The 26,818-nt window shown below is 43.8% G+C and overlaps 1 protein-coding gene across 2 annotated transcripts in view; it reads left to right on the top strand.

Annotated features, from left to right (window-relative positions):
* LOC147421610 (intermediate cleaving peptidase 55, mitochondrial-like) overlaps positions 1 to 26,818 on the top strand; it is a 199,971-nt gene that overhangs the window by 23,341 nt on the left and 149,812 nt on the right. For both annotated transcript variants that reach the window (XM_086502601.1, XM_086502602.1), the window contains exons 2-4: positions 22,583 to 22,687; positions 23,003 to 23,266; positions 23,342 to 23,434. In XM_086502601.1, coding sequence (XP_086358727.1) covers positions 22,583 to 22,687; positions 23,003 to 23,266; positions 23,342 to 23,434 — 462 coding nt within the window. The remainder of the gene's footprint in view (positions 1 to 22,582; positions 22,688 to 23,002; positions 23,267 to 23,341; positions 23,435 to 26,818) is intronic.

Raw genomic sequence — 26,818 nt, 5'->3', positions numbered from 1 at the left:
TTTTGGACAACAGATAAAAGATTGCAGATTTCAGCCCTTAGGTCGTTGTCGCCATCCCCGTCGTCGTCACCGCCGACATAGCCTAGACTTGCATCAGTCCCATGCATTCAGTTTGTACCAGTTTGTGCAATCATAAGTAGACCACTCTCGTCGACGAGAGTGGGGCCTTCGGAGGAGGGTTTTACAACGTCTCTGGTGTCGTATCTCTCTTCTCTCTCTCTCTCTCTCTCAGTCTCATACACTTGCACGCACAGTGTCCATTCACTTTGTTTGTGATCATAGCATTCTCTCATTAAGAACGGAAGGCTCTACCTTCCATAAGAACAAAAGGAACCTTGAGCACAGTTCGGAGCACTCATCTTGAGCAAAGCGCAAACATTCATTCCGTTGCACCTAACAGGAAGGGAGAGCCTTCCTTGACTTAATGAGAGATTGTGCAATGACCAAAATAAGAGAGTGCAAACTGTGAGAGAAAGTGCTGAGAGATGATGATGATGATTTATTTAAGACCGCGGGGGGACCAAAATGACCCATGGGAACCCAAAATCTCATATATGAGACTCCCCCCTTCCCATGTGAAGGAGGGGGCGTGTCATGATTTTGTGGTGATCTTGTTTGTGAGTGTGGTGTGATGTTCTAGCACTTCTTAAGATAGATGCCTAGTGCTACTGGAGAGGAATGTGTTCTTGAGAGAAGCTCCTCAAATGTGGTACATCCTTGAATAAATTGAGGAAAGTCGATCCGAATGTGCGCATATGTTGGACATTCAAGGGTTACATGTGCCTCATTTTCCAATGAATTCAAGTTGTATTGAGTGCATCTCCTCATGTTCGCGCATCAATATTCAGCCATCCTCTCGTTTCACTTTTGAGCATGTGTGATCTTGTCCGCATCAAGGTGATGGCCCGTCTCGCACGGTAGGACATGGGTGTCCTGACATGTATTTGGGTTTCCCCGGTTTTGTATTCTTCCCAATATCGTGTGTTTATGTGCTTGCAATAGTATTCAAACTTGGACCTGTGCATTGCATTCCTCCATTTGCTATGAAGGGCCTCAAGTAATTGTAGTTCAAAATTCAGCTCGTGCTCATGCTCGGTACCTTCCTCTACATGCATGTCCACATATGCTCCCACATTCCATTTAGAGAACCATTTCTTGATGTCCTCAACAAGGCTAGAGGTGAGAAACTTGCTTTTGTGGTTCTTTTGCGGCTTACATCCTACCTCCCATGCTATGTGAGGCAAACGGTTATTAGGCATCAACTTCACCTTCAAGAGATATCTATGCATTCTTTGCAAAGCAAGCATTTCCAATGGTCTTTGTCTAGTCTCCAATAGCATCACTGAGTATGGTGTTGTGGTTTTTATCCCCATATGTCTACATAAGAACTTTTTCTGAATTTTCTCAATGTCATTCCATGTGCTGGCCGGAATACTTGGTCCCCATACCTCTACCCCATGCAATAGCGTTTGGACCACACACGCATTGAAAGCCATGGACTTTATTTCCCTCCTTCTAGTGACGCTTTGTTTGCCTCAAACTCGTAATACCTTGCTTGTCCTGCCTCAATTCTTGTTTTTTCACATTGCCCCCATCTATGATTCGAAGGTATAATGATGCCCAAGTGTTTAAAGCTGTCAACTGCTTGAATCTCTTGCCCATCATACATAAGGGCCGGCTGATCCTTTGATTTGTGTGTACAAGTCGCCATACATTTGGTTTTTGTGACATTCACCGAGAGTCCTGTAGCTTCACAGAAACCATGTACTGCATCCAAAAGTTTTTGCAAAAGAGATAAGCTATGCGCTAAAAGAACCACATCATCAACATAAATGAGGAGTAGAAAAGTAATGAGGCCTATGTTTGGTGCATCTTCATTATCTTGCGTCGTTTGGCATATAAAGTCCTCAAGCTCATCTATGCATAGCCCAAATAATGTTGGGGACAAAGGACACCCTTGTTTGACGCCTATTGTGCGAAAAAACTCTTTGGAGAAGCCTGTTTGCATTTTCAGTTTACATCGAATTGCATGGTATAGGCGTGCCATCGCAACCCTCAAATGCATGGGAACCCCAATGGTCTCCATGCGGGACCATAACCCATGACGAGATACCGTATCAAACGCTTTCTTAAAGTCCACAAAACAACAGTACATAGTTTCCCCTCTGAGTCGCGCCTCTTCCATCATAATCCGGATTGTAATCAAGTGGTCTATGGTACTATGTTTTGCTCTAAAACCTGCTTGACCGATAGCCCTCTTTCCACTGTTTTCAGCCCATGTGCTAATATCTTTTTCTATCAGACTCCCAAAAAGTTTTGCCATGCAAGAGCCCACCATGATGGTGCAGTAGTTCATGAGTAGGTTACGGTCTCCTCCTTTAAACAAAGCTTTGACCCAGTTCTCTTGCCAATCTTTAGGCATACCTTGGTGAATAGCTTGATTCATCATGCAGTGTATCCATCTCTTAGCTTCATTACCCGACCATTTCAGCATTTCGGAGTTGAAGTGCAAAATGTCAGAGCTTTCCCAGTGGCTAGTTTTCTCAAACCTCTCAAAGCTGCTGCAAAAGTTATAGGTTCCTTAGTGTCAACCTGAATTTCAGCATTCATCATTATTTGAGCATCGGTGGGAGCATAGAGTGTTTGTGCATATACATACATTTCGTCCATGCTGAAATTTCCCAGTATATCCTCCTTTTTTCCTTTCATGTTGCGCCATGCTTTCTTGGGTTCTTTCTTAAAACGAATCACCTCTTGTTCCTCCTTTAAAAGTTCATGCATCCTTCTCTTTTTCCTTTTCAGCATTCTGTATTCCTTGGCTGCATTTTCCCACTCCTTCGTGGACTTATTGAAGCACTTTAGCTTGCGTTTGGCTGCTTTACACTCTTCATCAAACCATGGGTTATGAGGGAGACCCTTCACTTGTTTGTTGGTCTCTTTTAGATCGCCCCATAGTGACCTCTGCTGCCTCTTCTATTGCTTGACGAAAGGTAGCCCAATTTTCTGAAATGTTCTGGGATATGCATTGTCTACTCAATAGGCTGTCCAGAAAAGTGGCATAATCAAATTTCTTTGTAACTTGCATTCGATATGCCCAACTTGTCGCCTTTTGGAGGCGTTGTGTAGGCATGTGTGGGAGGTCTAGACATACATGAATTGGAGTATGGTCCGAGTTCGGTGACCGAGTACCAATTTTAAAGTGTCCAATTAAATCCAATGCATTGTGGCTAACTTACGCACAATCATTAGTGCTTCTTCCATGGTTTGATGTATAGCATGTGTATGTTCCGGAACTTGCAAATTTCTTGGTGCCATTCATGACTACAAGTTGCATAGAATTCATCATAGATATCAAAGCTGAACCTTGTTCATTCATGAGGTGATCGCATGAGCATCTATCCCACATTGCATCTAATACGAGATCGCCATCTTTGTCTGCGGGATGGATTGAGTAGTCAACCAATTGAACCTGTATGTTGGCTATGCGAGCATTAAGATCTCCGAGTATCATCATTGCCCCTTTTGGTGTGTAGGCTGCAATATCTGCATATAAGTCGGCAAAAGGGTCATTCTTGGAGAGATTATGCAAATCATAGAACGGGGATTCCTGATGTGGGATGTAGCATCCCGCAATGAACATCGATCTCCCAGATGTACATATCTCAGCCCATATGTATCGTTTGTGTTCATCTATCTTGCATATCTTCCCGATTTTGCATTTCCTCCTTGTACATTATAGCAACACCCCCTTGCCCGTGCATCTTGGTACCAGGCCACCAAACCGAGTGTGTAATATATCCTTGAATACTTGGCAGTCTACATGTGTCCTGTTCCCACGTTTCAAGTAGAAAAAGTATGTCTGCTTGTGGTAGAACCTCTGTCAATCCTTCCCCTTTGTGCCAAGGGAAACCTCGACAATTCCAACTTGTGACGTGTATGTTCGTGGTCCCATGGGTTTGCCCTTGTCATGCTTCTGGTGATGTTGCCCCTATGGAGGTGGTGTTCTTTTTGATTCATTCTTCATATGCCTGTCTTCTTTCTTTTTGTTTCGCGGGTGTCCTATCTTCACTGATGTAAATTGGGCTGTCCCTTAGATAAATGCGAGCATTTTCGAGTATGATGGCTCTTTTACGTGCATCCAACATTGTGCATACAATTGCGCGATTGTTCTCAGGCCTCTGCTTACCCACACTGTGTGCCCCATACCACTACATCATGCATGCCAAATATGTTTGCAAGGAGGTCCGTGACCTCCGTATTCAACATGAGTACTTTCTCAATTGTCAGATTCGGGTATGCCTCGGATCACAATATTCATACTGCGTTTCTCTCGCTCATTATACTCTGTGTCATCTACATTTGCATACGTCTCATGTGTCTGCGGCATGGCATTTTGGAGTACTTCTTACTACATGTGCCCAGGATGTCATATTTCCTGTTGCATTATCACTCATGTGTGCAAGCTTCTCATCGTGTGTAGCTAGAGTGTCTTGCACATTGGAGACCTTTTTGCTTAATGCATCTTGCAGAGCCTGAATTTTCTCATCTTGATGTTGCATTTTCATATTCTGTATTTGGATTGTGTGCTCCAATTCTTGATTCTTTAGTGAGAGAGAGAGAGAGAGAGAGAGAGAGAGAGAGAGAGAGAGAGAGAGAGAGAGAGAGAAAAGAGACCACACCAGATGGGGTCCCAAACCCCCTTCCAAGGGCCTCCCCTCTATTGCTAGAGAGGTATTTGCTTTAGATTGCACAAAGTCTGGTACAATGGTTCTAAATGCTGTGATGCTTGACGATGATGATGTCGACGTCGATGATGACGACGATCCCACGACGACGACGACGACGATGTTGAAGCTAATGGTTGCGATGCAAAAGACAACCGTGATGAGGGAAGTGCTGATTTGCTGTGGTACTGCGGCGGGACGCCCAGGGAAGCAAAAACGCTGTTGCTGGCTGAAAACGCTGAGCCAGAAACGCTGATGCTGATGAGAAAAACGCCAGGCTGATTTAGTACTGTAGGCATTGCTTGGTGCTGATACGTACTGCCGCCCTGACTTCTTCTGCCAATTCCTAGCGCCCAAGGCTGCCTTATATAGGTGCAAAACTTTGGGTCGAGGAGCCTCGTGCCAAACCCCATGACTTGGAATTTGAAGGGTCACTTTAATAATAAAATGCCTGTTAGGAGGTTGTTCACGCGCAATTGGGGAAAGAGGTTTTGTGCGGTGAAAGTGCTTCTGCTTGATGCAGGGTATTGATGCTAGTGCTAATGGGTTGTGCAATTAGAGGGTATGCAACAACTCTTAAGTGCTGGACATGCACGCCTTGCGTACATGCTCACAAAGGTGCCATAGCATTCCTTAGGCTACCTAAATCCTAGAAGTAGGTACAACTTGTCCACATGCACATATGGTTAGATGTGCACGTGATATCCCCTCTTTTTCAAGGTGAGGTACTGGTACTGCGCTGCATGGCTTCTGTAATGGAATTGGCCTATGAACTTAGAGAATAGCGGAATTAAGAGAATTAGAGTGAGCAACTTTGGGAGCATAGAGGGTGAACTTAGTTGGTAGTAGCAACTTAATCATAACACTTAATTAACTAGGCATGAGCAATACTTTTGTGCGAGCGAGAGAGAGAGAGAGAGAGTTTAGAGAATTTGACAACAGTTGAGGACCGGATTTATGTGGAGCCGGTCCCCCCTCCAAAAGGAATTTGTATTATAGATTCTCTCATTAAGAGAGACTTGGTACAATACAATCTTTGTGTTCCTTGAGACCTCTTTGGCAGTATGAAGGTGGAAGCTTCATATACCAAGCTTTTGCATAATATCAATAATCAATCTTAGCTTGAAAACAATCAAGAACTTGTGAACATCATTAGTCTTTGTGTTCCCTAAATCATTTGAGTGCATGAAGATGTATATTTTTATGCATCAACTTGTGCTTAAAGCAACAATTAATCTACCTTGCAATACAATTAATCTACTTGCATTAAGTAACTAATCTACTTGCAATAAACCATTAGCCTTCTTGCAATTAGCATAACATGCACTTTGTGGAAAGCATTAACTATCCCAAGCCTCAGTCCCAAGACCTCAAACACCTTCGAAGGTGGAGAGAGCTAGCAGGGAATGAGGGTAGGGAAGAGGAAGAAGAAGTATTCCATAGGAGAAAGAAATAATTCCTCACTTATCATCACTCTTCTTGCTTAGCATACATAATAGCATAGTAATGAAGATGGAGAAGATGGAAAGCTTAAGCATTGAAGCATAGCTCTTGGTTGGATTTGCATTCCATAGCCAAGAGTGTTGGTGTAGGCTCTCAACTTCTCAAGGAGCTTGGAGAAGGAAATGGAGCTCTTGTACCTTGCATAGCACACAATGAGAGTGTTTGTGAGTGTGTGTGGGTGAGTATACCCCCTAAGCAACCCCCTAGCTTGCTTGGGTCGACCCATCCTTGTAGCTCATGCTTGAAGCTCATTGGACCCCTCCAGGCCTAGCCAATCATAAGCAGGAGGCATTACAAGCAGCAAGGGTAGCCTTGAGACAAGTGTCCCCCTTTCCCCTTTGAGAGAGAGGACTCGATAAATGCAAAATCAATTAATTAAATCCCCTAAATTATCATTGGACCCCTTGGGTGGCCAACCAATAGGCTTTAGGCACACCATGAGGGCAACATGAGGAGGAACTTGACAAGTGTCCCTTTTGCTTTCTTTGTACCATGTATGCTTTGTGTGAGTGTGTGGGTGTTCTCTCTCATCCCCCCTCATGTAGGGCTTGCCCCCTCCTTGTAGGGATTGAATATTTGACTTTTTGACACCTCAACCCCTCATGCATAGGCCCAGTTCCCACCACAAGCTTGGCCCTTAAGCACTTTAAGCTTGGGCTGGGTTCTCACCTCAAGTGCAACCCTATCATCTCAAGCATGTCAAGCACCTCAAGCATCTCAATCATTAAGCACCTCAATCATCAAGCACCTCAAGCACCTTAGTCATCAAGCATGACAAGCAGGACAAGCACCTCGAGCTGGGTCGGGTTCCCGCGCCTCAAGCTCAGTCCTAGCTTACCTAAGGTCAGAGGACTTTTACACACATTATTGGAGGTCTTCAATGAAGTTAACCCTAAGGTCTTATGCTCCATTGGTTAGACTTGCTCTTTGATAGACCATCTCTCATTTGGGCCTCTTTACCAATGGCCCCGTGTTGAGATAGATCTAAAAGCACATGTCTATATCTTAACCCTTGTTCCCGTTTATTCTCCCACATTAAATGATCGGTTTAATTTGAGAAAATCATTTGGGTTGGTTAGATATTAGTTTTTATGACATTACCTCTCTCTTGAAATCATAGTCGTCCTCGACTATGAGATAGATATGGTAAAGTCTCACCCATTAGTCCATTGGTCTTAGCGGGTAGAGGATCCATTTTTACCCTACGACATCATTCCAGAGTGGATGACTAATCCACTTGGTGCTTGAGAGACATTGTCTGCCGCAAGCATGTCTGCTCTTTTTAGTCCATATCATACTTCCAAAGTAGAGTGATAAGTTCTACTTGGTGTTTGGGAGATGTAGTCACCACAAACATGATCCTAAGTATGCATACTTCTTAAAATTTGTGCACGAAACATAAAAAGAGAGTCTTACAAGACAAAAACATGGATCATTTAAAATGCATTTCTTTTACATTTGCTTACTCTTTTGTGTCATTGTAAGCATCATTAACAAGGTTCATATTATCCTTAAGCTATGTTCTTTGCATGCATTTAGCATCTTTGAAAGGATAATTCTTAACTTAAATAAGATACTGTCAGTAATCTTACCATTTCTTAATACCTTGTGTTCCTGTCAAAGGATGAACTTGGGTTGGAGCTCGTTTGCTTCATCCTCGATCTCTAATGGGTCTACATCTATAGCCTCTAGTTGGTGGCTCTCCTTAATAAGGCTTGAATAGGCTCTCATGAAAAATGATATATATGAGCCAATAGTTGGGCAACTTTAATTGTTTAGTAAGACCCAAAAAAAGATTTCTTTTTCTTTAAAGGATAAGGCTCTTTTATGCCTAATGGCAGGAGCCTCTTTTGCCTAGCTAATAGATGGATATAGCCTGTTTAATCTTCTAAAAAGATTCGTTTTGATCTCGGCTATACTCCTTTTCCATGAAGATCTTCCCAGGTACCTTAAGCTACAAGGGACTTTTGGATCTTCCGTCTTTAGCCTCGAAAGGTATTTTCCCCTTAGAAGTATGTTCACGTTATTAGAGATATACTGTTGTTAGGGTAAGTACTTCTCCCATTTTGAGCATTGATCTACTTTGAATCACGGGCTTTTAGTAGATCAAGGATCATTAGTTTTGTGATTTTCCTTGGCCATCCGTTGGAATAGTAGGCCGACATAAGAGGGTTACTTTAGTTTTGATAGAGACTCTATCAAAAATTAGTGGTCATGGTAGGATTTCTATCGACACAATTAGATGTTGGCAAGCCATGGTCCTTCTATCATACTTCATCTTTTGATATACCATACATTTTGAAACATACCCTTGTATGTTCTTGTTTCTTGGTAAGCCAATACAAGTATGCTTTTACTCCTAGCAGAGTAGATTCGAATTCCTCTTTCCCCCACATATGGGAGGAGCATGGGAAGTGAGGAAGATATAGACTATTGAGGTATGGAGTTAGAGATCGGTGTTAGAGAAGGCTTTTCTCTTACCCGAGCTCGACTCTTCCCTACGGGTGCACCCTTTTGCGGCCTTGCGGTCACACCAAAGTTGGTTTTTCCCACTTCACGTCGATTGGCCGGCCGCTAAGTGCACGGTCTGCTCTCAATGAGTGGAAAGAGGAGGAAGGGGAGGCCGGACAAGCCCTTCTTTCTTGGGTTACCTGTCACTCTTCAAAAACATGATTAGGAATCGACACGCCTAAGTGGAGTTACGTGCGACCGCAACAAGCAATTTTTTTTTCTTGTGGTTCTTTCCTTGAGTGATACAAAACATTGCCAAAGCTTTGATACCAATCTAAGGTGCAACGGAAGTGAATGTTGAACTTCGCTCAAGATGAGTGCTCCGAACTGTGCTCAAGGGTTCCTTTTACTTACGGAAGCGAGAGTCTTCTGTTCCTTTAGTGAGAGAGTGCAATGATCACAAACAAAGTGAATGACACTGTGAATGAAGGTGCCTTTAGTGAGAGAGTGCAATGATCACAAACAAAGTGAAATGACACTGTGAATGAAGGTGCTGAGAGAGAGAGAGAGAGAGAGAGAGAGAGAGAGAGAGAGAGAGAGAGAGAGAGAGAGAGAGAGAAGAATACGACACCGGATGGTTCTCAAACCCTCCTCCAAGGGCCCCTCTATCTATGGCGAGAGAGGTCTATGCTATTGATTGCACAAATCTGGTACAATGGTCTAGATGCAATGGACTTGCCGACAATGTTGTCGACGACGGGCTGAAACCTGAAAACGCTGACTTCTGCTGAATTCTGACACTATGACGGCGAGGATGGCGACGGCGACGGCGACGACGCGACGATGATGCGCTGAAATCTGTGGACAACAGCTGAAACAAAAAACGTTGGCTGATCTGACGGTACGGCGAGGATCTGCTACGGGTAGGTGAGATCTGTGAGGCTAGGGGCTGATCTACTGTGTCTAGGTACTGAAAACTGAAAACGCTAATGCTAGGGGTTGATCTGTCGCCAAAAACTGCAAAACGCTAGAAATGCTGGCTGATCTTGGAAGTCCAAAAACGCCAGGCTTGTCTTGTGGCTGAAAACGTGGCTGAAAACCCTAAGTTCCTGCCGGTCTTGCTGAGAAGGTGCACTACAAGTCACTGGAACTTTTGATGCCTCTTCAGCCAGAAAGTGCTAGCGGTAGGTTTTGTTATATAGTCACTTGCAAATTTGCCCTACCCAGTTTCCTAACAAAGTACTTATTAAATAATAAGTGAAAAATGGATAAATAGAGAAAATGGGTTCTGTGCATTGTAAAATGCTCATGATGGGTACTGATTGTCATGCTGATGATCATGTTGTGTGCAACTAGAGGATATGCAACTACTCTAAGTGCCTGGACATGCACGGCCTGTGCAGAGGCTCACAAAGCTGCCAGAACATTCCTACGCTGACCTAAACCCTAGATCTGAAGTAGCTTGTCCACATGCACATAGGGTTAGATGTGCACGTGACATCCCCTCCTTTTTAAGTGAGGTACTGGTACCGAGTTGCATGGCTTCCCTATAGTCTGCCAACAACTCTGGGTAATCTCTAAAAAACTCCTCGCAAGCCCACTCTGATGCGTGGGTCGTGCGATACTTGAACTTCATGAAGGTTTGCAATGCTTGCTTATCTGGGCCGCGCCGAAAGCGACACACAGTGAGCTGTGGCGGCTTCAATGCTCCAATTGTGTCTATGGACATAGGTCCACCTTCATCAAGAATCTCCATCTCCGAGGAGGAAAATTCTTGAAACCACTTCCAACACAAAATCATGAACATACCCATTCCATGTAGAATGATTGGAAAAATACTAGTCTTCCTAAAAGACTGTGCATGCAATGCAAACACACGCAAAAAGTGAGATTGAATCTTGACTTTTTGACCTAACTCTATCAATTGTGGCAAATCACAATGGAAATGATAATGCTTTATGGACAATCTTACTCGTGCTCTTTCTAAGACTGTGTCATGCCAAGGAACAAACATGGAAAGGCGATTGACAAAACGGACTATCGGAAAACAATGTGAATTCCTTGAATGCAACCTTTTTTCCTTTTCAAGAGAAATCCGCATACATTCGTGCTCATCCATGAGTGAATCATGTGCATCATACAATTTGGCATGCCTGTGAAAAGGTAACACATAAAGACGGTGACGAAAATACAAGAAACCGTCACGAATGAAACACTCGAACAATGTGTGATGACTGATCATTCGAACACACAATACTTCCCGAGTGATTTCTGTGGACCTCGACTCGAGAGCCAATATCGGTTCGGCGTGATTGATCGTATCTGCAATGAGGTTAGCTTCACTAGACAAATCATTATCTAAACCATCATCCTTGTGAACAATCACATCTCTATTGTGCAAAACATGTGTGTCGTGTTTTGGAGAAGAAAAGATAGAGAGAGTCTCCTTCTCCTGTTTCTTGTCAAGCTTCGCCTGCACATTACAAATGAGAGGTGAAGAATGAATAACTTCCTTCTTTTCTTGTTCTTTTTCATGTTTCATTTCATGTGTCTTTTCATGTTCTTTGTCATGCACCAAATAATGCTTCTCTAGAATGAGATTACATGTTTTATCCTTGTCTAAAACATGAGAGTGAGAGATTAGTGACATAGATGGAATCTTAGTCACATTGAAGAACCACGAGAGGTGCTCCTTCAACTGCGATACTGAGAGTGTTTTCTTTCCAACAAACTTATGGATTATGACCTTTAAACCACTAATACCAAAAATCAAATCATATCCAGAGAGAGGAGAAATCACAAATTTTCTACGGAAACAGACATTTTGAATGGACACGGTGACATCAAGACATTCATTCGTAAACGAAGAGTGCATGCCAGGAGCAAACCTAGAGGCCGCAATGGGATCAATGGGTCGAGCTTCTAGACGTGCGCTCTTCATGAGAGAGTCGCTAATCACATCATGCATACTACGAGAATCAAAGAAGACCACAATGCGTTGACCATTCACATAACCATAACAATGCATGAGAGATGTATCGGCATGATCGTGAGAAACTTGGGACACATTAGTGTGTTCTCTGATTGCATTAATAGAAGTTGTGAATTCTGTGGGTTTCTTTGTGGGTTCTTTAGGTGCGTTCTCAGGACAATCTCGTCTTATGTGACCCTTAGTGTGACATTGATAACATCTACCTTCCTTAGAATAAATGACTTGTTCTTTTGACATTATGTATCCTCCTATAATTCCTTGTGCGGCCTTTTCATATGGGGTTAGCTTAGGTTTAGCAGGTGTGTTAGCTTTACCCTTAAACTCATTTTGAGAGTTTTTTTCCTGAAGGATTAGAACAAGATTGGCTAGAAGAGTTACCGTTCTTACCATTCTTACCGTTCTTACCGTTCTGTGGGTTTTGAGGAGTCTGAGAGGTACTGTGAAAAGACTTGTTCTCCTTGGGCTTTCCTTTGTTGTGCTTCATCTCCTGTGCGAGAGCAATCGCTACCGCCTTGTTGAGATCTATTGGATCGAGCACTTTGACATCAAACTTGATATGCCTCTTTGCGCTCATCATCTGATTTGCGTAATTGGGTGCCGAGCTGCGAAACACGATTAGAGAAAGACATAATTGACATACCATTTTGCTTGAGACTGTGCCAATCGTCTTTCAACCGCGCTAGGTACTGAGGTGGCGTAAACCGTGCCTTGAGCTTGTCTTGGAAGTCGGCCCAATTGAAAGAAAGGGGCACGCCTTCTTCAGCTTCCTTTAGGTGCGTGGTCAACTGTGCTTCTTGCCATGCGTGATATCAATTAATGTCATCACCGGCAAGATATATGGCTGCCGTCAAAACCTTGCTATTTCTCATTTTCTTAATTGTCGCAAAGTAAGCATTAAATTGATGCAACCGAGAGTGAATAACATTAGCATCCATCTTACTGTCATACTTACTGAACGTCAACTTCTCCGTGACGGGGTTGTTGGAATGCGCTTCTCGACTTGTGCTACTTGATGATTCGCCTACGTCCTTGAGTGGCTCGGACTTCGAGGTGACTGCATGTAGGACCAACTCTTGCATGCGTTGGTCTCTCTGCGCCTCACGTTCTAATTCCAAGGCCGCTCGTCTTTCTTCGACCGCCAAGCGCGCTTGTTCACGCTCACGCTCCAAGGCTACCCTTCTTTCTTTGGCTGCAAAGCGTACTTGTTTACGCTCATGTTCCAAGGCTGTCATTCTTGCTTCGGCCGCCAAGCGCGCTTGTTTACGCTCACGCTCACGCTCCAAGGCTAGCCTTCTTTCTTCGCGCTCGTGATCCAAGTCTGCCTTTCTTTCTTCACGCACGCGATCCAAGACTGCCTTTCTTTTTTCGGGCGTTAAGCGCGCTTGATCATGCTTGCGATCCAAGGTGGCGCTTTGCGCCTCTTGTTGTAGCATCATGTCCATCATCGACTTAACCAAAGCCTCCATAGAATTTGGTGCAACCTGTTGCGTAGATGGGGAGGGGTTTTGGGAGAGGGGGGGGGGGGGGGGGGGGGGGTTTCGGAAAAACCTCCTAGTGGAGAAAATTCTTCTTCACCACCTCCATGCTCATCACCTTCACGCAAAGTATCCATTCCGCTTCGGGTGATGACCATACACTGAGATCTTGGGTACTTAAGTTCATGAGGAACTTGGGTTCTTGAGGTTCTTGAGTTCTTGAGTTCTTTAGCTTGTAATCGGTGTTAGAGAAGGCTTTTCTCTTACCCGAGCTCGACTCTTCCCTATAGGCGCACCCTTTGGCGGCCTTGCGCTCACACCAAAGTTGCTTTTTCCCACCTCACGTCGATTGGCCGGCCGCTAAGTGCATGGTCCGCTTTCAATGAGTGAAAAGAGGAACAAGGGGAGGCCGGACAAGCCCTTCTTTCTTGGGTTACCTGTCACTCTTCAAAAACACGATTAGAAATCGATACGCCTAAGTGGACTTGGGTTACGTGTGACGGCAACAAGCAATATTTTTTTGTTGTGGTTCTTTCCTTGAGTGATATAGAACACTGCCAAAGCTCTGATACCAATGTAAGGTGCAACGGAAGTGAATGTTGAACTTTGCTCAAGATGAGTGCTCCGAACTGTGCTCAAGGGTTCCTTTTACTTACGGAAGGGAGAGCCTTTCGTTCCTTTAGTGAGAGAGTGCAATGATCACAAACAAAGTGAATGACATTGTGAATGAAGGTGCTTAGAGAGAGAGAGAGAGAGAGAGAGAGAGAGAGAGAGAGAGAGAGAGAGAGAGAGAGAGAGTTATGTCCCGCTCACAAGAGAGGGGATCTAGCCCAGACGCCGTCAGGATGGGCGTCCAGTGTCCGGGAGGACGTAGGCGTGCACCTGTAAGACCGAGCGTCCCATATCACCCGGCCTCACCTCCTCGAGGTGACCTCGCGCACTCCTAGCCTCCCGGGCTAACCACTGGCACTCTGCCAGTGGGGGTCGATAACTGCAAATGAGGCCTTGGCCTCCGTTTTATAATAGTGTGGCCGGCCACATTGGCGTGCACCTGTAAGACCGAGCGTCCCATACCACCCGGTCTCACCTCCTCGAGGTGACCTCGCGCACTCCTAGCCTCTCGGGCTAACCACTGGCACTTTGCCAGTGGGGGTCGATAACTGCAAATGAGGCCTTGGCCTCCCTTTTATAATAGTGTGGCCGACCACACTGGCGTGCACCTGTAAGACCGAGCGTTCCATACCACCCGGCCTCACCTCCTCGAGGTGACCTCGCGCACTCCTAGCCTCCTGGGCTAACCACTGGCACTCTGCCAGTGGGGGTCGATAACTGCAAATGAGGCCTTGGCCTCCCTTTTATAATAATGGCCAGCTACACTGGCCGGGTTCACACTACGTGCGCCCGGACACTGGACGCCCATCCTGACGGCGTCATGGCTAGATCCCCTCCTGTGAGAGGGACATAACAGAGAGAGAATAATACAACACCAGATGGTTCTCAAACCCTCGTCCAAGGGTCCCCCTCTCTATGGCGAGAGAGGTCTATGCTATCGATTGCACAAATCTGGTACAATGGTCTAGATGCAATGGACTTGCGACGATGTCGATGACAATGACTTCTGTTGAATTCTAACACTATGTCGGCGAGGACGGCGATGCGTTGAAAACGCAGATGCTGAAATCTGTGGACAACAGCTGAAACTGAAAACGCTGGCTGATCTAACGGTACAGCGAGGATCTGCTGCGGGTAGGTGAGGTCTGCGAGGCTAGGGGCTGATCTGCTGTGTTTCAAGTATTGAAAACTGAAAACGCTGATGCTAGGGGCTGATCTGTCGCCAGAAAGTGCAAAACGCTAGGCAATCTGCAATTTGCAAAAAACGCTAGGCAATATGCAATTTACTGGCTTCAAGTGCTGGGATCTGGAAACGTTGGTTGATCCAGGCTTGTCTTGTGGCTGAAAACGCTAAGTCTCCTGCCGGTCTTACTGAGAAGGTGCACTACAAGTCACTGGAACTTCTGCTGCCTCTTCAACCAGAAAGTGCTAGCGATAGGTTTTCTTATATAGTCACTAAGCAAATTTGCCCTACCCAGTTTCCCAACAAAGTCACTTATTAAATAATAAGTAAAAAATGGATAAATAGGGAAAATGGGTTCTGTGCACTGTAAAATGCTGATGATGGGTACTGACTGTCATGCTGATGATCATGGTATGTGCAACCAGAGGATATGCAACTACTCTTAAGTGCCTGAACATGCATGGCCTACGCAGAGGCTCGCAAAGGTGCCAGAACACTTCCTACATTGACTTGAACCCTAGACCTGAAGTAGCTTGTCCACATGCACATAGGGTTAGATGTGCACGTGACAGTTATATTGGTATCAGAACCCTTTGGTTGTGTTCGGTATCATCACTCAAGAAAAGAACCTAAAGAATCTTTTCCAGATTTAGTTTCTCTAAGAATCTTGGCGTCTCCACTCCGGACTTATTAGCCACTCCCACCCTTAGTCCATCGCACATCGAGCGCACTCTCATTTTCATCACTTTGTCTTTAGGGCCATTAAGCCATAAAAGAACCACAAATTGTTTTGCTCGTTTGAGATTGCACGTAACCCAATACCACTTGGGACGAGTCAATCTCTCTAATCTGTGTTTTTGAAGAGTTACAGGTAAGCGAGAAAAGAAGGGCTTGTCCAGCCTTCCCTCGTTCCTCTTTTCCACTCACCAAGAGCGGACCTTGCACATTGCGCTAGGCCAATTGAGGTGAGGTGGGAAAAAGCAACCTTAGTGTGAGCGCAAGTCCGCCAAGGGGTACACCTGCATGAAGGAGTTGAGCTTGTGTAAGAGAAAAGCCTTCTTCAATGTAGATTGCGAGCAGTACCAAGTACCAAGAACTTGTAATATTTTAGTATGACTACAGATAATTTGAAAATGATTTTTGTGCACATAGAATGAATTTATGAACTTATGAATTTATTGGTACCAATTAACGATTGAAAATAGAACGGGTAAATTTTTCCAGTGTAATCTTGGAATTTATCAGTGTTCGGATAGTGTGATACTCTAACAATCCAAGCACTGAAAAGTTGACTTTCAATAAGTATGATGGTAAGATGGATGCATCTATGATTTATTCTTTTTGCATCAATTTAACGCTTACTTTGCTACTAACAAGAAGAATAGTAACAATAAAGTTTTGAAAGCCGCCATGTGTTAGTCGGTAGGTGATGCGATTAATTGGTATCAACCCTAGCAAGATGCACAATTGGCGGAGGATCTTGAAAATGCTGCGGATAGCGCACTACTGTCTTACAGTTGGGCCGACTTCCAAGACAAGCTCAAGGCTCGTTTTATACCATGACAACACCTTGATCGGTTGAAAGAAGATTGGCGAGGGCTATTTTGCAAATTGGTGGTTAATTGCGTAGGTCGGATGAGGATCGCAAGGAGGCTTTCCTCTTTGGTTTGGACGAGTACATCTCCAAGTTTTCAGCCCTGAGGACTACAATGATGCCGTCAGAATCGCTCTCGTGTAGGAAATGAAGCACAACAAAGGTAAACCGAAGGAGAACAATTTAATACCCTTCAGACCAACAAAATCAATAGAATGGTAAGAACAATGGTAAGAACCACAATACCTCCCCTTCTCATTCTTCCACTATACCTAGAGCACAAGACTCTTCACCTAACAGTAAAATAATAAAGAAAAGGCTAAAACTCAAGAAATCCCTAAGTTAACACTTGCTCAAAAATCTGTTGAAGGAATAGTAGGAGGTTGGTTAAGTCTTGAAGAAAGAATCGAGTATGGAACGGAAGGACAATGTTTTAAGTGTCACACGAAAAGTCACATGAAACGAGATTGTTTTAAGAAAGAACCCATAGAACCACCTCTTCTATTAGTGTCATAAAGGAGCCAAGTAGTGCATTCGAAGTTTCTCACGATCATTTAGAGAAGTCTCTCATTAAGTGTTATGGTCTGTGAATGGGGAGGGCATAGTGATTTTGTTTGATTTTGGCAATATGCATGATGTGATTAGTGACTCTCTTGTGAAGAGCGCACGCTTAGTCGCATGGATTTCATTACTGATTTTGGATTTGCATTTGGCATGCACTCTTCCATCATGCATGAATATTCTAATGTGACAGTTTGTGTTCATCACGATGTTTTTGTTGCAAGTTTGTTGTTTCTCCTTTGACTGGATGTGATATGATTTTTGGCATTAAGTGGTTTCAAGAGATTGATCCACAAGTTTAATTAGAAAGAAAACATTTGCACCATCACTCTTGAGGCTACCTCTCCAGTGATCATTGTGAGCAGAGTGTTCCGTCTTTGTCATTAATCTCTCACCTCTCATGTTTTGAAAGGGGATATACACATAATCCAATAGCATCTCTTAGTACAAAGTCCCATAGTCGAGAAAAGATTCAGTCATTGTATGATAAGGGATCTCTCTCTGTTATTCATTCTCCTAAGCATGAGAAGCATTTCTTGCATAATAGAGATTAAATTGTTTGTAAGGATCATCAAGCCTTTAAGTGGCTCCAGTTTGTACGAGTACACCTTGGAGTGGCCGTCAAGCTAGATGGTTTTAGACTTGTGAGCAATTTGGTGGTTTAATCGATTATGTTCCTAGTAACTCAATTGCAGAATTGTTCAGTCACGAAGGACAATCTTGGCTCTCGAGTCGAGGTCCACAAGACCTATTTAGGAAGTATCTCTTGATAGCATGAAGAGTCAGTATGCTTTTTTGGAGTCTCTCATTCGTGATTGTCTCTTGTATTTTTGTCACCGTCTTTGTGTGTTATTTTCTCATAGGAAAGCCATATTGCACGATGCACAAGGTTCACTCACGAGTGAGCATAGAAGCATAAACTTCTCTTACGAAAAGGTAGAAAGTTTGCATTCATGGAATACACAATGCTTCATCATTGTTTGCCATGTCAATCAATTTTTGATGCTCATTCCTTGGCACAACACAATCACACCAAAAGCAATCGCACGATTGTCCATCAAGCATTGGTATTCCCTTCAGGTAGAAAAGTCAAGTTTAGATGGCATTTTTGCAAGAAATCTTTAATAGGTTTGACCATTATTCATCTGCATTCCATCCATAGTCTTTTAGGAAGCATTGTCCTTTGCCAATCATTCAAAAAGTAAAAGATGTCTATGAAATTGTGGTTGAAGTTGTTCCCCAAAGGAGATATCCCCAAAAGGAAATTCTTGACGAGAATAACCCGAGGTTGTAGACAAAGTTGAAGATATGGAGTCAGAGCAGATTATGCATCGCTTTGGGCACGTCTCAAAGAAGTAAGCACTGCAGTCGTCTTTGAAGTTTAAGTATTGCGGACAACAGAGTGGGTCGACGAAGATTTGTTCACAGATTCTCTGGAGTTGTTGGCGGATTGCATAGCAGCCATGCAGCTCTGTACTAGTACTTCACTTTGAAAAGGGGGGGATGTCACGTGCACATCTAACCCTATGTGAATGTGGACAAGCTGTAACTCCTATTTCTAGGGTTTAGGACAACCTAGGGAGTGTTCTAGCACCCTTGTGAGCATGTACGTAGGATGTGCATTTCCATGAACTTTAGATTAGTTGCATACCCTCTGATTGCACGAGCACAAGAATTGTCTACTAGGTGTAGGCATTGGGGAGTGTTTCCATATAGGTCATTGGTACCTAGTCTAGGTAGTTCACCGCACACGTAGCCCCTCTTATTAGTTGTCTATCCATTTATTAATAAGTGATACCCATTCAGTACCAGCAATATGTGCAGTACCTCAGCCCTCTGGCACATCCAACCTTCAAAACCCCTAGCGTTTTTGCAACCTCATCGGCATTTTTCACCATCAGCATCAATGATTCTCATCAGAACCCTTGGCGCTAGTAGATCCTCGCCGCAAGGGCAGGAGCAGCCTAGCATTTTTGTAGATCTCAGCCCAAATCTTCAACGATTTCAGTTTGCATCCCTTAGCCTTAGAGATTAATAAGGCATCTACTGCAAGATCCCATCAGCATCTTAGCATCTAGGACCGTTGTATCAACATTTGTGCAATTTAAAGCAACTACCTTTCTAGCGATAGAGAGGGGGGCCCTTGGAGCATGTACGGGCTCAAGTGACTTGTCAATCCTTGCCCTCTCTTAATCTAGCTTCTTTGTTCTCATGTCTTGGTATGACACACCCGTCCACCCCTCGCATGGACCAACCGCGGCAATCGCTATGATCATCCTCTTCCATCGCTCCAACCAAAGAATGTTGAAGGAGAAATTGCATTCAATCATCGTGTGGGCAATCTCCTCGATTCTTTGTCTCTCCTTGAGGAAAGATAAGGGGCCGGAGCATCCACCCACCGATTTAGCTAGAGAAGCTTGCTTTGCCATCTTTGGAGGCCAGCCACCATCACATGACGACGCCTTGGACTTCTTGACTTCTTGGTGATGGCACCACCATCACATGAGGCCGTGGTGGCACCGGTAGCCATGGACATAGTTGGAGAGGCCTCTTGCCTCGAATCGGAGCTATCGACGTCCGGCGACACGATCTCATCCGAGGTGACTCTACCCTTGCGTGTCTTCAATGGAGCGTACTTTCTCTTGCATTCCGCAAGGATATCTTCGGGGATATTAGGACATGGGCCCGCTTTTCCTCCCATCTTCGTCAAGTTGATGATGAGACGGGTGACGGAAGAGGTCATACCTTTTGGGCAATATTTGCACCACCACTTTTTAGCGTTTTGCTTGCCCCCCACCCGCTCAAAATAGCGGCAATGCTTCTCAAAGGATTCATGAAGAGGAGGAGGCATTATGTAGTATGTAGCTACTAGTATCTACTATCAATAGATTATAGAGAGAGAGAGAGAGAGAGAGAGAGAGAGAGAGAGAGAGAGAGAGAGAGAGAGAGAGAGAGAGAGAGAGAGAGAGAGAGAGAGAGAGAGAGAGAGAGAGAGAAATGAAATGAAATGAAATGTTATATTAACGTCTTCAAAAGGCCAAAATGACCTATGAGACCAATCAGTTACAAAATAGTGAATCTAATACCATGTCTGGGTACAAAAGAACTAGAAGTGGAACAAAATACTACTACTACTACTACAATCGAAAACTACGTGGGTGTAGCAGCTGATACAATAGGTACCCGGTAAACTGGATGTAACAGTGTGTGAAACAAAGATGGAAGAAATGGTGAGGATCCATCCTCATCTGCACTCTGGATGTCGAGAGAGTATGGCTCGAATCTTCTGTTGTAGTCTCCGTCGATGCTGTGTAGCTCCTCTCCTCAGTCGCGGTCGTCTGTATCTCTGTAGCTCCAATGCTCGGTCGATGAGAGTGCCAGTAGTGGTCGAATGAGTGTGGGACGAGCTCTGCAGTGGTGGCTGCTCCTCTAGCTGTCCCATATCTAGTGAAAAGAAATCTGTAATGTGTCTCTGGGACTGCCTCTCTCTAGCTCTCCCCAGTAAAGTGTCTCTATACCTGTGTAACTCAAGTAGATATAGTCCAAGACATCTCTGATCCTCATAACTCATGACCCTAGATAGAGGACCAAAACCCTCTCTGAATAAGCAGTGGAAACGCCCCCGTATCTCATAGAACACTGTGCAATGACATATGTAGTGCAACTCTGTCTCTGGCTCTCTCTGGCATAATCGACATATCCTGCTGTCTGCTGGTATCCCTCTGAATCTACCAGTCTCAATCTCGAGCTGATGTGAGGATGTGCGTATCTGACCAATGGCACAACGCAAACCATGAGACATATGTGTGTCCATGTAGCTGGGTCGAATCACAAACCCATCTCCTGTGAGGTGGAGAAGATGCTCTCTATAGAAAGCCATCTTCGTGCTCAACTCCTGAGGCGGCTCTATCCATGTCCTCCTGGTGTCGAGCTGGGTCAGGTCCTGACGAATGAGTCTAGTGATCTCCACCCGTGTAAGAGACAGCGAGGGTGCCTGAAGAGAATACTGGAAAGGGGGCAACCTGTCCATGGTGAAGCCGAGAGAGAGAGAGAGAGAGAGAGAGAGAGAGAGAGAGAGGGAGATGTGAATTATGAGAGCCGAGATGGGAGTTTGAGAGGGAGAGACCCAAGGGAGAGAAGATGCAGAGCTTGTGACTTGAGAGCTTCAATGGGAGCTTTAGGGGGAGAGAGCCAAGGGAGAGATTCGAGAAGATGGAGACCTTGTCACTTGAGAGCTAGAAGTCAGCACATGGGAGCATTGAGAGGCTAGAGCTTGTAACTTGTGTTGGAGAACAAGGTGGAGGCATTGCTTAAATAGGAAGAGGAAGAGCATGGGCCATGGCAATGGGCATTATGCATGTGGTACATGATTGCAAATGTGCTCCAGAACGGCTCCAAAGAACGCCAGCAATGTTCACTTTTCATTGTTGAAACTGCCGCCAACGGTCACAAACGGCTAGAAAAACCGGACGAACGGAACTTACTAAACGAACTGTGACGGAACGTGATGGACTGTACGGAACGAAACGTCCCATACGACGAATGAGAACTACCCTGGAGGGGGGTTTGGGACCCCATATGGTGTTAGTCTCTCTCTTTCTCTCATGGAACCTTCACTTAGAGTATCATTCTGTCTTCTCTCTCTAGTCTTTGCACATTGCTCATGAAGTAAAACGAACCTTGAATATGCACTCAGCACTCATTCTGAGCATTCACCAGAAACCACTTCCTCTGCACATTACAACATATACAAGGCAACTGTGGAGAAGAGAGATCAATGAGGTAGCAAGAGACATGATATCTGAGAATGAGAAAGAGAGAAATAGAGAGAGAGAGAGATTTGGGGAAGCCCCATGCTGATAACAAGCTGCATATACAAGTGCCTAAGGGGGTTACAACATATACAAGGCAACTGTGGAGAAGAGAGATCAATGAGGTAGCAAGAGACATGATATCTGAGAATGAGAAAGAGAGAAATAGAGAGAGAGAGATTTGGGGAAGCCCCATGCTGATAACAAGCTGCATATACAAGTGCCCAAGGGGGTTCCGATATCTATGTGACATGCCCTTGATGGAAAGACCCCGAGCACCAAAAACTGCTAGAGGGCTTACGAGGCAAATTTTATGTGAACGTATTGTCGCCACAGACCTCTCTTAGGGCTATCAGCCATCATAATGCACCCGTAGGTTCTTGTTCCTTGACTATAACTGCTCGTTAGCAATTATCCCCGGTATGCTTTCTTGCAGTTTCAGCTGTGTTTATTTTTGTGTATAATCTGATTATATACCCAGATGGTGCGATGCATACTTGCGTCTGAAGGCCCTTTTGGCCTTTGAAGACGTTACCGTCACTTTTCTTCTTTCCTCTGCACTCTCTTTCCTTTGAAAGGCTCTCCACCTATTACTGTTCTAATCTGGCTGGTTGCAAACTTTTTTGGAGAGGTGGGGCGTGGGGCCAAATGCTGGACTAACTTATCTTCTTTTTAGGCACCAAATTCATCGTTGAAGTTCAAGCTCTTTTTTAAGATGTACTGCAGTGTTCCAGTAATAAATTTGGATGCTGGGCAGCCCACTGCAGAAACTCATCCTGAGGTAATTGGTTTGCATTCAAATTCTTCATGTTTTGTTTTGAGTACAGAACTGATTTTGTAATGTTAAATCTGGCTTTATAGTTTTATCATCTCAAACCGTATGAGGCATTAACTTCGATCGATCAGTTCTTCAGACTCTCTAGAGAATATAATTTTGTTTCTGATACATGGTCAAGTACACAAAAGTGGCCCCATTTTTCCATGGCATCGTTTGGAGTTTTGTCTCAATTAGTAGCAAGGGTCTATTTAAAATGTGTTTTCATGTGACATTGTTTTTGCTGTTTGCATGAAGCTTATGGTGCTTATCTTAGTGCAGGTCTTGCAGCCAGGTGAAATTATGCCTGGAGTGACATTTGAAGAGATGTCATCCAGAAGAAAGAAACTGATGTCTGCGCTGCCATTTGGAAGCATAGTAATATTAATTTCTGCCTCTGTCAAGGACATGACAGAATTAATTCCATATCCATATCGTCAGAATTCAGACTATCTTTATTATACTGGGTGCACACAACCAGAAGGCATAGCTTTATTGTATGGTGCAGGCGAGCTTTGCATGTTCATGCCAGATCCGTTCATAGAGGTAAGTTGATAAACTGGGATTGTTATTTCTCTTACTCAAGAACAAAGAACACTAACCCATATTAGTGTCTTGCAGGGTTGTTTTTGGGAAGGGCGTTGGGCCCATGCGCCTGAGGCAATTACTGTTCTAAAAGCAGATAGAGCCTATAATATCAGCGATTTACCAAAGGTCTGCACCTAAACTGACATGTCTTCTAGATAAGTTCAAATAGATGTTTGGTGAAAACAAGCAAGTGAAGTGTTGTAAGAAAGAGTTTCTGTGATATTATGCTTAAAAGTGATGCAAAGTTGCAGATTGCAATGCAATGCACTACATTTTGGAATGGAAGTATGAAACTTCTCAAAGTCTTCTCTTTGAGACTAGTTTACTTGTATCACTTATCAGGGTGGGTGCACCTTTGGTTTGGTTTCTTTCTTGTATGGGGCAAGAAAACAATTTCTGGGGCATCAAGGTTAACAGATCCGTGTAAAGTAAAAGAAAGAGTTAACATTGGGGGTTTGAAAGTTCAAATGGAGTGAATGATGTAAAGAGAGATTCACACTTCTTAACAAGACTGCAGGCACCATTTCTTTCATCATGGCTAGTTGGCACAAAAAAAAAAAAGTGGGGTGTGGTCTTCATACTTATGTACAATCAAGGGGCTCCCCAGCTTTTGTGTCAAGATTGGCCCTATGCTTCTCTTTTGCAAGGCTTCAGGTGGAAGTTATTAAAAGGAAAACTATACTAGTTCTTTTTCTGTTCCAGCTAGGGATTTCAGATGCTTTAGTCTTTTGAAGCTTTATAATGAGAGCTTTTATTATGTAAATGCACCTTGTTTGGATTTTATGGGCCATTTTTGGCCTTTAAGAGAGGTAAACATGTTTTATTTTTCATTTTCTTTGTTTCTTCTAGTGCGTGAAAATATTGTATGTTGAATCAAGAAGTCTATTTGGGTGCGCACAAGAAAAGCTGGAAGCTGAAGATTGTTATGCACTGGAAGTGAAGGTCCCTTCCAGGCATGCTACAAGGCAGGCTGCCACATTACCAGACAGCATGCCCTAGTTCAGCCATGAATGACAACATGGCATTGGGCTGACTTCCTTGCACTCAGGCTGTTATCTTATCTATTTATTATTCATACGTTAGTGCATCATGGGAGACGTCAATGGGAGGAACTAAGAGGGAATGAATTCTGGGAGAATGAGACTCGAGTCACCGTTCCAAATGTATAGGCCAAGAGGGAATCAGTTTTGGGAGATTGAGGCTAGAACCAATGTTCCAAATGTATTTGAGAGTTGTTTCACGCATTGAAGCCACCGAAATTACTGGATATGAAAAACATTGTTATGGTGAACTCAGGATCAGAAGCTTCGGAAAGTAAGGAACATTATGCCATGATATGGGCACATTAAATTTTGGGTACTTAAAGAAAACAGTGAATAGAGTATTGGGGTTTTGATGGTTCTCACTTTGATAGCAATCGAGAGCAGTGTATCTGCCCACCAACATTGGCTAGGGAGACTAGGGAGAGTGCTAGGGACTCTTGAGATCTAGGGAGAGTGCTAGGGAGCGTGTTTTCTGCCTGGATTTTCCACCATAGGTAGTGTTAGTTGTGTTTTAGTGTTTAGTGTTGAGGGTGTGTGATTCACTTGTGAGGTGATAAAAATGATAGCTAGTCCGTGTGAGGCAGTGAAGTGTTTTTATAATGATAGAGACAACACCGCACCTGATGAGTAAGAGTAGTTGTAGGTAGGACATATGACTGTGATCTAGAGCTATTCATCATTGAGTTATTTGCTTGTATGCTTGTTTTCATTTATGATCTCCGAAAAGTTGATTTTTTGGGATAACAAGCAATAACCGTGTACTTGTTTTCGTTTTTGTGTGCGTGTTTTGTGATAACAAATACTTTGTGCGCTTCTGGGTAATAGTTGTAACTAGCAGTTGCTTTTGGGGCAAGGTGTCTATAAGCTAGAGGCCAGGGTGCCATTCTGCACTCACATCATGTGAGTAATAATTACCAACTGCATTAGTTAATAAATATGAAAAGTAATGCAAGTGGCACCTATTGAGAGGTTAGTATTTGTGAGAGTGGAACTCCGCCGCTTTGTGTGTCTTGACTAAAGTGTTATTTTAGTGCAGTTTGCTATGTCTTGGTCTGTTCTGGTGGTGTTGCTTTATTCAGGTGACTTGTCCGTTTCATAGGACACCCCTCGCTGGCTAACCTATATGGAAACCTCTTAGTTTGCCTTGGGTGTAGGCACCAGGTGGAGATTCATCGAGACTGCTGGGAGAGTGGTGTGAGCCAGCTCACAGCCAGCACTTGGTGATGAGATGGTGTAGGATAGCCCGGATAGTAGTCCCAGGGCAGCGAATGAACAATGCCGTGTGCCTGATGTCTCCAAAGAGACATGGACCCAGGAGATAGACGGTAGATTGGAGCTGATCAGCAGCCCGGGCCTTTGGTTCATATGGAGGGCACTGACAAGGCTGAGAGAAGGCACTAGGAATTAATTAGTTTATGGCGTCCATAACCTTTTTTCGCGGTGTAGCACGGTGGTCACTCGCATTACATGCCACTTGTTTGGCTTTTCGCTCTCCCATTCCGTGATGAATTTACCCTCGTGGTAAGGTGATGTAATCCATTGGGCTTTTTTTTGTGCAAAAAACAAATAAATATGTGTCATGTTGATAATATCAAGAGACACAGCAGCGAACTTAGGCACCAATGTCACTGCATACACGAGGATCATGTAGTTAGGGCCTTGGTTCGGTGGTCAAACTATTTATTATGTTGGATCATAATTATTTCTCTTCCAGTTTGTGCGTAGGTGAAAAGAGGGCATGATAGTATTTATTAGCTTTATTTGGAGAAAGAGCTTTCCTGTGAAACATGTAAGTAAATCAAATATTTTTCAAACATTGTCTTTGGCCTGCTCTCTAGCCAGATGGCTGTCAATATATTTGTTAAGTTTGAAGAGTTGAGGGCATGGTTAGGAAATTTTGTTTCTCTGTTCCTAGGGCAGTCGAATGCCCATGTTTCCTTAGTTCGGGAATGTCCAAGCAATTCCCAATTTTTCTGGCTAGACATGCCAATGACCATACACACACAAGACAATACGCTCACAAAGCGTGCATCCACACAAATCCTAGTCCACACTTGCTTTCGGATCAACATTCACATAATTTACACCGAACTCTCAGATGCAAACGATGAAATTAGTCCTCTCCTCTAATCCAGAATTGTTTTTGCACAAAAATCACTACCTAGTCATCACATGGATGCACTAAGAGCATTATCCAATCATCTCATTATTCTATGATGCACTAGAATCATAGTCAGAAATCTTTGTCCATAACAAGACCTCAAACATAAACTGTGAACTCAATGAATCATTTAGCCATCACACCCACATCTCATGGATCTCTAGCAGACGACTGGATGTACTAAATCGACATGTCAATTATGAGTATCACCCATATCGGTGGTTAAAGAATAAGTGCTGTAAACATTTCACCTCACACAAACAAACTCACATATGTGAGAGTAAATCAATCAATCTATTGCTAGCA

The sequence above is a fragment of the Adiantum capillus-veneris genome, chromosome 27, assembly GCF_014529385.1.
Source record: "Adiantum capillus-veneris isolate H3 chromosome 27, ASM1452938v2, whole genome shotgun sequence".
Lineage (NCBI taxonomy): Eukaryota > Viridiplantae > Streptophyta > Polypodiopsida > Polypodiales > Pteridaceae > Adiantum > Adiantum capillus-veneris.
Note: the sequence above shows the minus strand (reverse complement) of the source record. Positions and strands in the feature narration are given on the sequence as shown.